The sequence below is a fragment of the Tinamus guttatus genome, unplaced genomic scaffold (assembly GCF_059628265.1).
Source record: "Tinamus guttatus ecotype Peru unplaced genomic scaffold, ASM5962826v1 Tinamus_guttatus_pri_ptg000563l, whole genome shotgun sequence".
In the NCBI taxonomy this organism is placed as follows: Eukaryota; Metazoa; Chordata; class Aves; order Tinamiformes; family Tinamidae; genus Tinamus; species Tinamus guttatus.
The window spans coordinates 1,072,624-1,084,825 of record NW_028289097.1 but is presented as its reverse complement, the minus strand read 5'-3'; the positions used below and the strand labels follow the sequence as shown (position 1 = coordinate 1,084,825).

At 52.2% G+C, this 12,202-nt stretch overlaps 1 protein-coding gene across 1 annotated transcript; it reads right to left on the bottom strand.

The window, feature by feature from the left end:
* Nucleotides 1-3,865: 3,865 nt before the first annotated feature.
* PTPN7 (protein tyrosine phosphatase non-receptor type 7) lies at nucleotides 3,866-10,533 on the bottom strand. The gene is made up of 9 exons (XM_088534540.1): nucleotides 10,403-10,533; nucleotides 9,683-9,866; nucleotides 9,124-9,208; nucleotides 8,454-8,530; nucleotides 8,084-8,221; nucleotides 7,151-7,261; nucleotides 6,290-6,447; nucleotides 5,264-5,377; nucleotides 3,866-3,962 (listed from the first exon to the last, which is right to left on the bottom strand). The coding sequence occupies exons 1-9, from the start codon at nucleotides 10,531-10,533 to the stop codon at nucleotides 3,869-3,871; spliced, it is 1,092 nt and encodes a 363-aa protein (XP_088390666.1). The 3' UTR covers nucleotides 3,866-3,868.
* Between the last annotated feature and the right edge of the window lie 1,669 nt (nucleotides 10,534-12,202).

Sequence of the window (12,202 nt, the reverse complement as noted above, 5' to 3'; positions counted from 1 at the left end):
TGTGCCACCCCCAGACTTGATTTCAAGACATGGCTCCTTATTAAGAAAAGACAGTGCAGAACTTAACCAAAGCAGGTGAGCAGAGCACGCTAGAGCTGACTTGTGTTTATAATACATGGGGACACTTTTAATTCAATTGCTCCAGGACTCCAGGACTTTTCTTCTGACGGTTGTTGGGGAGAGCTGAATGTCAATGTGCAGAGGAGGTTGCTCATCATCCCACCAGAGCTGAGGATGCTGAGGTCGTTGCCATCAGCAGGGCTGCTTTGCTGTCTGAGAGGCAAAAGCTCAAGGAAAGAGAAGAAGAAGCTGAGTTGCCGTTGGATCTGCCTTACCGTGAATGTCTCAGAGCCCACGGCAATTAGGGGTGGGAAAGTTTCCTTCATGTGATATAAATCATTGGGAAGCTGCTTTTGTTTTCAGAGACTGAAACCATTTCGTTTCCAGAAGCTCTTCAACCTGTCTGAGAGGTTTCCCATGCCCTCAAATAGAGGCCTGAGGGAAGCAGCGATATTGATGCTCTCTGCAATTACTCCAAGGTAACTCTACCACATACCAGTGAAAAATGCACCCCCGCAATTCTTGTTTTTAATTTCTGCTTGAAAAAAAAAAAAAAATCCAACCCAGGGAATGTCCCTACAGCAGTTTGGGGCTTCCCACCGAAAATGCCTGTGGCACTGAAGTTGTTAGAATTGCCTCCTGATAGCACCTATTGTACTCCAGTCTCTAACAAAGAAACTCTATGGGTCAGGTTTTCACAGAAAACACACCGCTCTTAAAAGAAATGGGAGCTGGGGGATTCCATCTCCAAACTGGGGGGAAAATCAGAAAAAAGGCCTCCTAGCATGTGCTGTCCCCAATCCTCCACTGTTCCCTATTTCCCCAATCTGCAGCAAGAGAAGGATTCTCACCTCATGGGAGAAAAATGAGGAATGGAGGCAATCTTGGCCCTGATCAGTAGAGAGGTGAGATTTACCTCCTTTTCATGTGAGATTTTTGGAGTTCCTTTGCTTGCTGTTTTTCCACTAAAAATTCCCATATGGGAAATGTATGTCTTTATGAACAGGATGAAGCACATTTTCCCAGGAGGCAGATATTAACTTGACACAGACAGAGCTGCTCAAATCACCTTCCTTCACAACTGACACCACATATGAACCCTAGGATTTCCCTTGTCTTGCAGTAATAGGGAAATGAGCCAGCACGGACCAATGGTGTGCTTAAAAAAATACATAAATACAGGGAAGCTGGAGACATCCTCAGATACTGCTCTGATAATGGCCTGATAAGTGTCTTCAGTAGATAAAGCTGATTGATAGAAATTCAGGCATCATTGAACTGAAAGACAAGAAAAAAATGCTTAACTGATTATGATCTGCATCAGAAAGCTGAACTGGCCGAAAATTGGCTGAAAACTGGCTGAAAACTCCCAGCACATGTCAGGGAATCTGCGAGGGGTGACACCATCCCCTGCCCAGCTGCTAGTCCCATAGGGAATTCTGCATTTCTTGGGAAACCCTCTGGCACAGCTTGCACTGCAAGGCTGCCCTAACAACAGCCTCCTTTTGGTAATACTATCAAAACATGAGAATCTTGCTCTGTGTAAAGGGCAGTGAAAGATCCTGCCTTGATGTGGTTTGCAGAGCATTCAAGTCCTACTGACTTACAGCAATAAGCGGAGAAAAGACTGGAAGACAAATTCACTGAGAAAAGCCTGTTTCAGATAAGCCCAAAACTTCCATCAGCAGCTTTGGAGACACCATCAAAGTCAGCAGCATGGCATAAAAGGGTTTCCTAAATTAATACTGAAATGTGCTTTGGTACTTCAAGGGTCTCTGGGGAGCTCACAGAGGCTGTGAGGACAAGCCCCACCACAGAAGAGGTCTTCCTCAGCAGCACTCAGGCATGAGAAGTTGTGGTGTGAGGCAAGGGTTGATTTGGTTGTTTGGAGCACGGGGACAATTGCTCCACCAAAATGATCTAGACTGACTTGGGTAGGGAATATTACTTCAGTCCTGGGGAGTTTCCTTGCCGCAGATTTGTTCCTAAGGCCACAGAGATGGGAGACAGGGGAGCAGTGGTTGCTCCCTTTGCAATGTTCCTCGTGGCTGCAGCTCCTCCACGTGCAAAGAGATCCCAGGAAAGCATGAACAAGGAATATCCAGGCTCTGGTAATTCTTTGCAGGAGCGTCTCCCAACAGCATGAGACTCGCATGCATGGAGGGCTGTGTTAGCACAGGGATCTCTCACTGCCTGTTGCTTTCCAGTCGCTCTCCAACACATTTTTCAGAAATATTCTTTTCCTAGAAATGGGCAACTGCCATATGGCTTCATTATCCTATAGCTCTGGCAAAGAGTATACCAGGCTAGTCTGCAAACACATGAGAAGAACTAATAAAGATTGACAGGGCTCAGTGATACATGATAATTTCTGTAATTCTGGCTAATTAACACTCCAAATGTTCCTCAAGACATTCCTGAAATACCACCGAGTTTTCTATTTGCACCAAGCGAGATTAGACAGAAGTAGCTGGCTTCTGCTCACTGCCCATTCCCAGGCAGGGAGATATTCACTGCTTTCATACAGAGAAGTGTAAGATCTTAAAGGAAAGGCACAGAGAGAACGGGAGGTGAGGGCGGGCATGGAGGGACCTAACAACTTGCCCGAAGAGTCACGTGTATTGCAGAAATAAGGGTGAAAAATCTCTTTTTATTCATTCATTTCTCCTTCAGAAGTATCCATGAGGCCTAAAAAAAATGAGCATGAAGACAAAACTGCCAGGCAGTTGCTCTGCTGTATTTTGGGTGATCTGCAGAGTGGTGAAGTGGGGGCCACACAAGTAGCCCTAATCTGGGGACACCCCGGAGTCAGAAGCAAACCTGCTCTTGCTCAAGCCAAAGATTGAGCCCTTGGTCCTTTTTCTCACCCACCAAACAAGCCACATCAGGACTCATGGGCACAGGCAGGCACGTGCAAGGCAGCCCCCTATTCCGTTTATGGAATATCTCCACATTGCTAAAATCTTGTGCTAAAATCTTGTCCCTTTCCTCTTCTTTTTGCCCTGAAAGAATGGGAGGGAGAGGTGGAGAGAGATCGGAGATAACAATACTAGCATTGTTTTGTTCTGATTTCAGCCAAAACTCAAGCATGTAAAACCTGTCCTCTTGTAACTGAAGACTAGGTTGCAACTGGAAATATGCTGCTTGCAAAATTTCAGGAATATCCTCTGCTCTGAGGCTTTTGTGCAGGTGTTGGCTGGAGATGGAGACGAAAGCAAGCCCCATAGTGAAGGCAGCCAACGATGCGCCCTTAGGATTAAATCGTTGCAGCATCTCTTGAGCAAAAAGAGTCTCATATTCAGAACAAGCCTGGCCCTGAGCGCAGTGCCAGCCTCTCACCACAGACCATAAACAAGCAGAAGAGAGGATCTGTTTATTTGCAGCATATCTGAACCAGCTCCTGGCCTAAGGGGACAGACATTTTCATGTGGCTAAAGGGGAAAATGTGCTTCCAGCTTCAGTTCCTCCGCATAGCTTGCTCTTCTAGCAGAGGATAAGATACTGCATGTTTTGAAAGAGCTTCTTTTGATCGTCAAAATCCGTCTTCTACTTGCAGCAATGGGCATCTTACTGCGGACCATCCGTGCCAGGGCAAGGTGGTCCAGTCAGGCTGAGGGATGCGGTCACCCTTTTGCAGGATTTTGAGGCAACAGGATGGATAGGTTTGCTCAGCCACGTTCATCCAGGGGCATGGGTGCTGCCATGTAGCCTAGCAGGATGAGGAGCTCTTTTGGCAGCGGTTTCTCCGATGCCAGTGCAGGAGATGTTGGCACAGGACAGGGAGACTCCAGCCCAGGAGAGCTCTGCGTTACTGGTCTCCCACCTCTGGCAGTTGGGACACGAACAGAGCAAGTGTGTGATGAAGAAACTGATACTGCTCGCTCGTCTGGATCATTCCACCTCTGCGAAAGGAAAAGCAAGTTCCTGCTGAGGCCTAACTGAATCAGAAACCCTAGCTAACCCCACAGCTTGCTCCCCACTTGAGTCACACGTGCATGAATGTTCCTGCTTCACTTGCCACCCCTGGATTCCTCTGAAACAGATCCAGTGCTCCCCAAAGATTATTTGGGCTTAGAAGCATTGCTGGGTTGCTCAAAATGCAGATGAGCAATGCATTCAGCTCAAATTTTACTGGAACTTATCTTGGCCTTTCCTAGGACTGGCTCGGACTGGCTCCTCACTCTCATGGGAGATTAAGCAAGCATCTGCAGGCTGCACACAGGAAGAAACTTGCAGTAAAGCCAAACTGGGATACCAAAGTGGGAGGAGTAGCTGCTACCCCAGAGGGCTGTGCTGCCATCCAGAGGAATCTGGTCAGACTGGACAACTGGGCAGAGAGAAACATCATGAAGCTCAGCAAGGCCAAGTGCCAGGTCCTGCACCTGGGGAGGAATAACCCCAGACACCAGTACAGGCTGGGGACCGACCTTCTGGAGAGCAGCTCTGCAGAGAGGGACCTGGGCGTTGTGGTGGACAACAAGGTGACCATGAGGCAGCAGTGTGTCCTCATGGCCAAGAAGGCCAATGGGATCCTGGGGTGCATTAAGAAGAGCATCTCCAGCAGGTCGAGGGAGGGGATCCTGCCCCTCTACTCAGCCCTGGTGAGGCCACATCTGGAGTATTGTGTCCAGTTCTGGGCTCCACAGGACAAGAGGGATGTGGAGCTGCTGGAGAGAGTCCAGCGCAGGGCTACGAGGATGATCAGGGGCCTGGAACATCTGCCCTATGAGGAGAGGCTGAGGGAGCTGGGCCTGTTCAGCTGGAGAAGAGAAGGCTGAGAGGGGACCTGAGCAGTGTCTAGAAGTACCTCAAAGGAGGCAGTGAGGAAGATGGGGCTGGCCTCTCTTCAGTGGTGTCTAGCAATAGGGCTAGAGGAAATGGCCACACACTGAAGGGCCAAAAGTTCTAAAGGAACTTAAGGAAAAAATTCTTGACAGTGAGGGTGACAGAGCACTGGAACAGGCTGCCCAGAGAGGTTGTGGAGTCTCCTTCTCTGGAGATCTTCAAAACCCACTTGGATGCAGTCCTGTGCCATGTGCTCTAGGTGACCCTGCGTGTGCAGGGGGTTGGACTAGATGATCTCTGGAGGTCCCTTCCAACTTTAACGATTCAGCTCCCTCACCCTTCCCACATCTGTCCTTCCAGGTTTTGCACCCAGGACAACCATTCAAAGAGCAGGCCTGACACTGCTGTGAGTACCTACCTATCTATGCGGAGACGGCACACAATTCCCAGGATATCCACCTCTCCCGTGTCCTTCAACTGCTGGCAGCCAATCCTGGTAGCAATAAAGCAGCCCGTCCGTCCAATTCCTGCACTGTGGAACAAGAGCCAGGTCAGACACAGGTAACCTGAGCACAGCAAGAAAATGCACTGTCCAGACCCTGCTCCAAGCTGGCCAACTGATTAGCTGAAATAATTTCTGCCATAATTAATTGTCACAGTTTCTTCTTAAAGGGATGGTGGAGTCCTGTGCCAAGCTGTCAGACCATCTTTCTTAGCCAAGCACTAAGAAATTTGGTTGGCCCCATTTTGCCATACCAAGGAGGTCATGCCACATTGAACAGCTCCGCTGAGCTGTGCCCTGGAAGCATGTGGCTCTGCTGTGCCCTCCATCTCTGCACAGTGCAGAGGTCATGGCAGTCTTCTCCCCTCCTTTCCTAGCCATGGTCTAATCCCTGGGGAAAACCAGCATGTTTTGAGGTGAGAAGATCTGCAACGTCGTGCTCTCTGCCTCTGTGGCATGGCAAGAGGACTGTGCCACACAGCCCTGCTCTGGCTGACCCCAAAACCATTCAGCAATAATAAGGACCAGCAAGATGGTTTGGAAGATGCACAGAGGTTACCTCCTCCAGGAGGAATCTCTTGAAAACAGCTTCAGCTGAGCCACAAACTCTGCGCACCGTAGGGGAAGCAGAAGCCTGAGCCATGGATGTGCTGACTCAGACCTCTATAAAGCCCTGGAAACTCCAGAGCTGCAATTCTGACAGATGTTCACACTGCCAGGTGGATATCAGGCTTCCTTATGGGACAGTGGTAGCTCTGCACCATGCTAATATGTCTATTTTCATGCCAGAACAGGATACCTGTGCAATGGGGGTGTCGCACCTTGGAATTTCTGTATCATGGTGTATCACAAGTGCGTGTGTGAATTTCCCAGTTGACATTTTCAGGATGACCCAAAAATGTTAAGGACATGCAGGGGCTAAAGCAAGGGGAAAGCTCCTACCTGCAGTGCACGATAATGGGCCCCTTGTTGGCTGCAGCCTTCAGAGTCTCCTCTACCTTGGACACCAAGTGCAGCAGTGGCTTGGCTGACTCAGGTGTCTGCTGGTCCGGCCAGGAAGGGAAGAAGATGTGTTTGACCTGGCGGCGTTCACCTTCAAGCTTCTCCAGGATGGGAGAGAGAGAAATCAGGATGCGGGAGCACAGATACACAGGACTGGGCCAGCAAAGGTGTGGAGTCCAGCTCAGTTATGGGGTGCATAACTTGTGCCCAACTTATCCGCTTTTCTCATTCCTGCCAGAGACCCAACAGAGATTCGAGGGCCAGGGACACTCCTGGGCCAATTCAGAGCTCCTTGCTGGGTTGAGGCCCAGCCATGCCCCACACACCCTGCTTGGACCCCATGTGGGAACTGCAGTGTACCCTGACCATGTCTCTGCTCAGAAAGGCAGGACAGAAGGCAACATGTCCCAGCATCAACTGCGCAGTTCAGGCAATCAGCAACACCATGTTGGCTAGTGTCAGCCCATGGTGACTGAGAGAGCTGGTAGACCAAAGCTCACCGGCACAGTGCAAGCAGCAACAGACTAGTTTGGAAGCTCCTGCTACTCTGACTGTCTCTCCTGTTTCGCCCAATGTTGGGACCTTCTTGCCTCCTGCTCTCCTTCAATCTCTGCCAGGCAGAAAGGAGTTCTACGGACCCTTCCTCTGGCAGGGACTGCATGAGACCCAGTTCTCCAAGACACAGACCCTCCACAGCCCTTGCACACAGTGCTGCCACCTTGCTACAGAGCCCAAGATGTTCTGAGCACTGCCAGGTTCTGCTGGACACCCCATCTTGCCCCATCAAGTGCTTGAACCCACCTGGATGGAGAGGTCCCGGATCACGTACTCCACACACTCGCTAACCCCCTGCACACGGATGGTGAAGGGGCCGTAAGTACCCTCCTTCTCAGGCCAGTAGTGGACGCATTTCTGAAGGCAGAAGGAAGGGGCTGTGACTGTGGAAATGTCCAGGGCACCCACTGGGTGTCTGATCTACATTTTTGGTAGCTCTCTGGAAAAGGCATCACTTTGGGTGGAGGGAACTGGGGAAGGCGGATGCAGGTTGACACGGAAAGGAGCATCATGAAGAGACAGAGCCCCCCTCTTAACCATTGGATCCTTCTGTACATTCTCCCTGCCTTCCCATATGGCTTGCAGGTCCCAGGGTCCTTGGGATGCCCAAGGGCTGATGCCCTTGGGAAAGGGACAAGGAGCTGAGGACCCAGCCAACACATAGAGAGGCAACTGCAGCAAAGGGCTGTGCGATCAGGACGCCACTCAGGGGCACGACACTGCCTGCTCCCATCCCAGCCTGGATCCACCATCTTAGAGCTCCCATCCCAGCCTGGATCCACCATCTGAGAGCTCCCAGATCTGGACGGGAACTGCTCAGTGCCAGAGGGATGCTGCTCACTGCTAGCTCTTCCAGGGGATGCCCTAATTCTCCTTATCCTGTTATCTGGCTAGCAAAGCATGCCCAGCATGGGAAGAGGCCACCTGATAAGGAGAGGCTTTGCTGGATGGTGCAGGAGTGCAGCTGTGGGTCTCATCTCCTACTTGTCCTATGGGTCAGGAGACACCCTCTGAGAGCAGAGGAGAGCAAGCAAGCAGGTGCCCAGGCCACTTGTTCAGCAGTCGTGTTTGCTCTTATATAACCCTGTAATTGTTGTTATTCTCTCTATCCTATAGCACCCATTCCATCCTATTCCAAGCTGGGATTCTGTGTCCATTGTAGGGAAGGGGCAATGGTACCTCTTTGCGTTCCTGGAGCTTGGTTATCATGATGATGAGTGGTGTCTCCTCCTGCCACACCATCTCCCAGAAATCAGTCACAGTGTTCAGCATGGGCCCCTGCGTGGCAATGTACTCCCGGCTGCGCCCGGCGTAGCCCTGCCAAGCACACGGCTGGTGTCAGTGATGATGAGGAGAACCTGACGTGCGATGAGAGCCTGTCCCTGAGCCAGCCCAGCCCTCACAGTGCTCTTCTTCCTCTACATATGTTAGGCTGGGCTGTACTGGGTCTTTCCCTACTAAACCAATCCTTATTCCTTGAAATGACTTTACTGACAAGGACTGTGGGGCATGGGGTGGCTCCTGACCCCCAAACAGCCAGAGTACTCACCGTGATGTAGTTGGCATTTATGTAGCTGTCTTCCTCCTTGTTCCTTGCCCTCCTCAAACAGACCCGACTCTCGGGATCTAAAAGACATGACAAGAATTAACTATGGGACTACCTCCCTGAGCATGTGGCTGGCCGGCCTCTCTGACTCAGCTCCAGAGCCTGGAGACCAAGTCCTCCTTGCTCCACACCATGCTTGGAGCTACCTGAACCTTCCTTGGGACACTCTTTTAGCCCCCTTCTTGCTCCACTTCACCCTGGTTCCCACAGTGGCATACAGCCATCCCTGCCCTAACCTGTCTGCACTGCAATGAGCATGTGGGGTAACTCAACTGCCAGGCAACAACCCCCCGGAGCCTTCCCAAAGTGCCTGAGAAGCCTTCCCCCAATGTCCTCAGCTTTTCACTCCCCCACTAATGTGCTGCACAGCTCAGGGTTAAACCTCCCCCTGTCCCCAAGGAGCAGCTCCCTGCATATCCCCTAGCAGCACTGGGATATCCCCTGCACCGCATCATCCAACCCCTGCAAACACAGAGAGCAGAATGAGACACAACAGGCACCAAGGGGCACTCAGGAGCATCTGCTCTGGTGCCAGGGCTCCTTTCACACGTGCACACACACACCATGCACATGCCTCTCCACATGTGACACTACGGGAGGCAGTGTTGCTTACTGGGGAGGATGGTTTTGTATCTGTCCTTGGAGGCATGTCCAGGGATCTCCAGCTCCTCTGGATTGATGAAATTGGGGGGTATTTTCTGCAAGGGGGAAAACAACTATGAGGAAAAATGCATTTCAGTTGCTTCCATCTCCTTGCCACAGCAGAGCCAGTCCCACATACCAACCTTCAGACAATAAGACACTGACCCAGAAACCTACTAGCATTACTTGAGAGGTCCCCTCCTGGTATAAGCCCTGTCCTTACCCAAGATGTGGCAGGACACCTTCCAGAGATGCCAACTTGGGAGAGCACATTGGCCACAGGAGGGCAGGCCAGGCTGAACCTGGACCTGTGTGTCCAAGGAGTGGACAACAGGGGATACCTGGGGCACCTGCACCCCCTTCATTCCCGCAGTGCTCCCTGATAACAGGCACTTCAGGGCACAGTTGACACAGGGCCTGTCACCTGCAGGGTGATATGTCCACTCCGCACTGAGCCATGACCCCGCTGCAAGAGTTCCCATGACAGTGCTATCCCGCACCAACCTCATGCAAGGAGGCAAGCGTCTCACCGAAAACTCCTCCTGGAGCTCTGTCAGGCTCTGGGCACGTTGCTGGAGCTCCTCTTTTCTCAGTATGTGGCTGGATGTCCTTAGGAACTTCATCGTGATGTCCCGTGGTGTGCAGACAGGCTGGATGGGTTCCACGTTCCCCAGTGAGCTCATGTCCAGCATCAGTGACACGTTGGAGCCCCTTCTGCAAAGCAAAGGGGTACCTTGAGCCCGTGCTTGACTCCACACATGGGTGTAGGGCCCAGGTTCTGCTGCTCCATGACAGACAGACAGCTCCTCCTTCCATAACTTCAGTTAGAACTGCCCAACACACCAGGCAAAAGCCAAAGAATAAGACAGGATAAAGAGAGGGGATAGAAGGAGAACCCAGAAGACAGTTGTTTAGAAAGATATCTATGGAAATAGCTGCTCTTCTGGTCATTTTCCTGGAAAGAGACTGAAAGATGCTGTCCAGATTTGGCCAAGACTGGCTTATGAATTGGTTTCCTCCGTGTTTGGATCTGGCAGCTGCCCTGCAGCAAGCTGGGCTGGATTGGGGGAAGGAAGCCTTGGGAAGCCCAAACCCTGGAGCAGACCTGAGGTGTAAAGCATACAGTTGTGCTGGGCTCTGAGGGAGCTGGAAGCATTGCAAGTCCCCGCTGAGGGCTGGGCTACCTGCCTCACTCCTCTGGCCACCAGCAGGATGCCAGCCCAGGCGCTGTTCAGCCTCCTCGTGCTCACCTCTCCTGGAGACGCACGTGCTTCTTAGCAGAGGGACTGGGCTTGTCCGTCTTGTCCATGTCTGTCCTGGCTGTCCCGGCTGTCACATTGACGTTATGAACTCTGGAGCATGCCAAGCAGGCCTGGACCATGCTGTGCCAGCCACGAAGCCCTCGTCCTGAGGCACGGAGAGTGAAAACAGGTGGCACTCGATCCCCATTGAATCAAGGAGCCATTTGAGAAAAAGCAGCTGGAAAATACAAGACAGATCTGAGAGACTCCATCACGAGAAGTGAACCCCCTTCCTGAGGTCCCACAATGAGACTTTCTCTAAGAAAGGGACAAGTTTTGGTTCTCAGCTGCTCTGTCACCAGGGGTTTCCATCACAGCATCCATGGGGCCAGACAGGTGCCAGAGGACAGTTCTGGCATGTCCACTCCTTGGAGCCTCCCCATGGTGTAACAGGCCATGTGGATCCGCACTGGTGGCCTTGGACACGGCAAGGTGCCCAGGAGGCCTCCAGCCCTTCCCTGCAATTCCTACTTTGCCCTGGGGACATGATGGGGAGGAAGGACAGCTGAGGTCCGCCTCAACAGCACTGTCCTCTGGGTCACACAGCCCAGGGCCATCCCAAATGGTCAGCACTCAGCAGGTGAGACATGGACAAGCTATGAGCTCCCTCACTGCAGGATGGGCTAGGAGGGCACCAGCCCCACAAAGCCAGGCTGAACCTGGAGGGAGACAGCTGAGTGCATCACAGATTGTCTGGCCAGTTCCCGCGGTTAGGAGACACGAGGATGGAGGCAGCAGGGCCAGGCTGGTACCCTGAACAGCCACACAGCCCTGGTGAGGAAGGGAATCTGCCTTGTGACAGCCTCCTCTGTCCCCTGGGTCTCAGTAACCGACAAGAGGAAACAGCTTTAAATGAGTGGTTGGTTGAGCAAGAAGCTATAGGGTGACATGGCTGGAGAAGGGTGCCAGGGCCATGCCACTATCATCCCTGGGACATCAACCCCAGGAAAGGACCCTCCTTCCCAGGTGGTATTCCCTGGAAGACCTTGTCATCTGTGGTTAATGCTGATTGACCCCTGGTCAGTGGTGGATGCAGCTCCCCATAGCCCAGGCACCTCAGAACCCTCCCTGCTGAGGAACCACAGGAAGGAGATGGACCCGGTGAGATACAGGACGCTAGGCACAGGTTGGGATGCTCAGATACATACAGCATCTCCAGGAGGTCTTTCAGAGAACCAAGCCCAGGCCAGCCCCATGTGGGACATTTCTCCTAAGCCAAAGCTATTCCCCATGACTCCCTGCTGTATGGAGCATTTCTGTCCCAAAGAGCAACCTATCTAGAGGTACCTGGCACCATACTCACCACCACCATGACCCGTGAGGGTACCCTGTGGAGGCCATGCCATCAGCATATTCCTGAGCCAGGCAGGACAAAAACTGCTGCTCTCCAGGAGCCAAAGCACCAAAGCAAAGATCCTTGCCAGAGATAGCAACAGCTTCCAAACCCAAAAGCCATCCCCTCATGTCAGCCAGGAAACATCTGCGAGATGCCCCAGTGGAGCTGTTGGCATGGCTGGGGGCACTGGGAAGAGCCCTGGCAAGGAGAGGGTCCCCATCACCTGTGCACGGTCCCAAGGCAGTCACCTCAGGCCTGTCCTGGGATACCTGCATTGCTCCATGAGCAAGCACGTGCCCGTACCCTGCAAGGTGCCCAGGGTCTGGTAACGGCAGCAGGGCTCCCATCTCCAAAGGACATCATGGGACCCCAGGACCTCCACCTACAGGCTCAGGGGCTGCCTACCTTGTGCC

What these genes read in the sequence shown, in the direction of transcription:
- PTPN7 (XM_088534540.1), bottom strand. Translation starts at nt 10,533, where the DNA reads ATGGTCCAGGCCTGCTTGGCATGCTCCAGAGTTCATAACGTCAATGTG. An exon ending in TAAATGCCAACTACATCACG is followed by an intron (nt 8,222 to 8,453) that starts GTGAGTACTCTG and finishes TGTGCTTGGCAG; the next exon opens with GGCTACGCCGGGCGCAGCCG. An exon ending in CCCATTATCGTGCACTGCAG is followed by an intron (nt 5,378 to 6,289) that starts GTAGGAGCTTTC and finishes CTTGTTCCACAG; the next exon opens with TGCAGGAATTGGACGGACGG.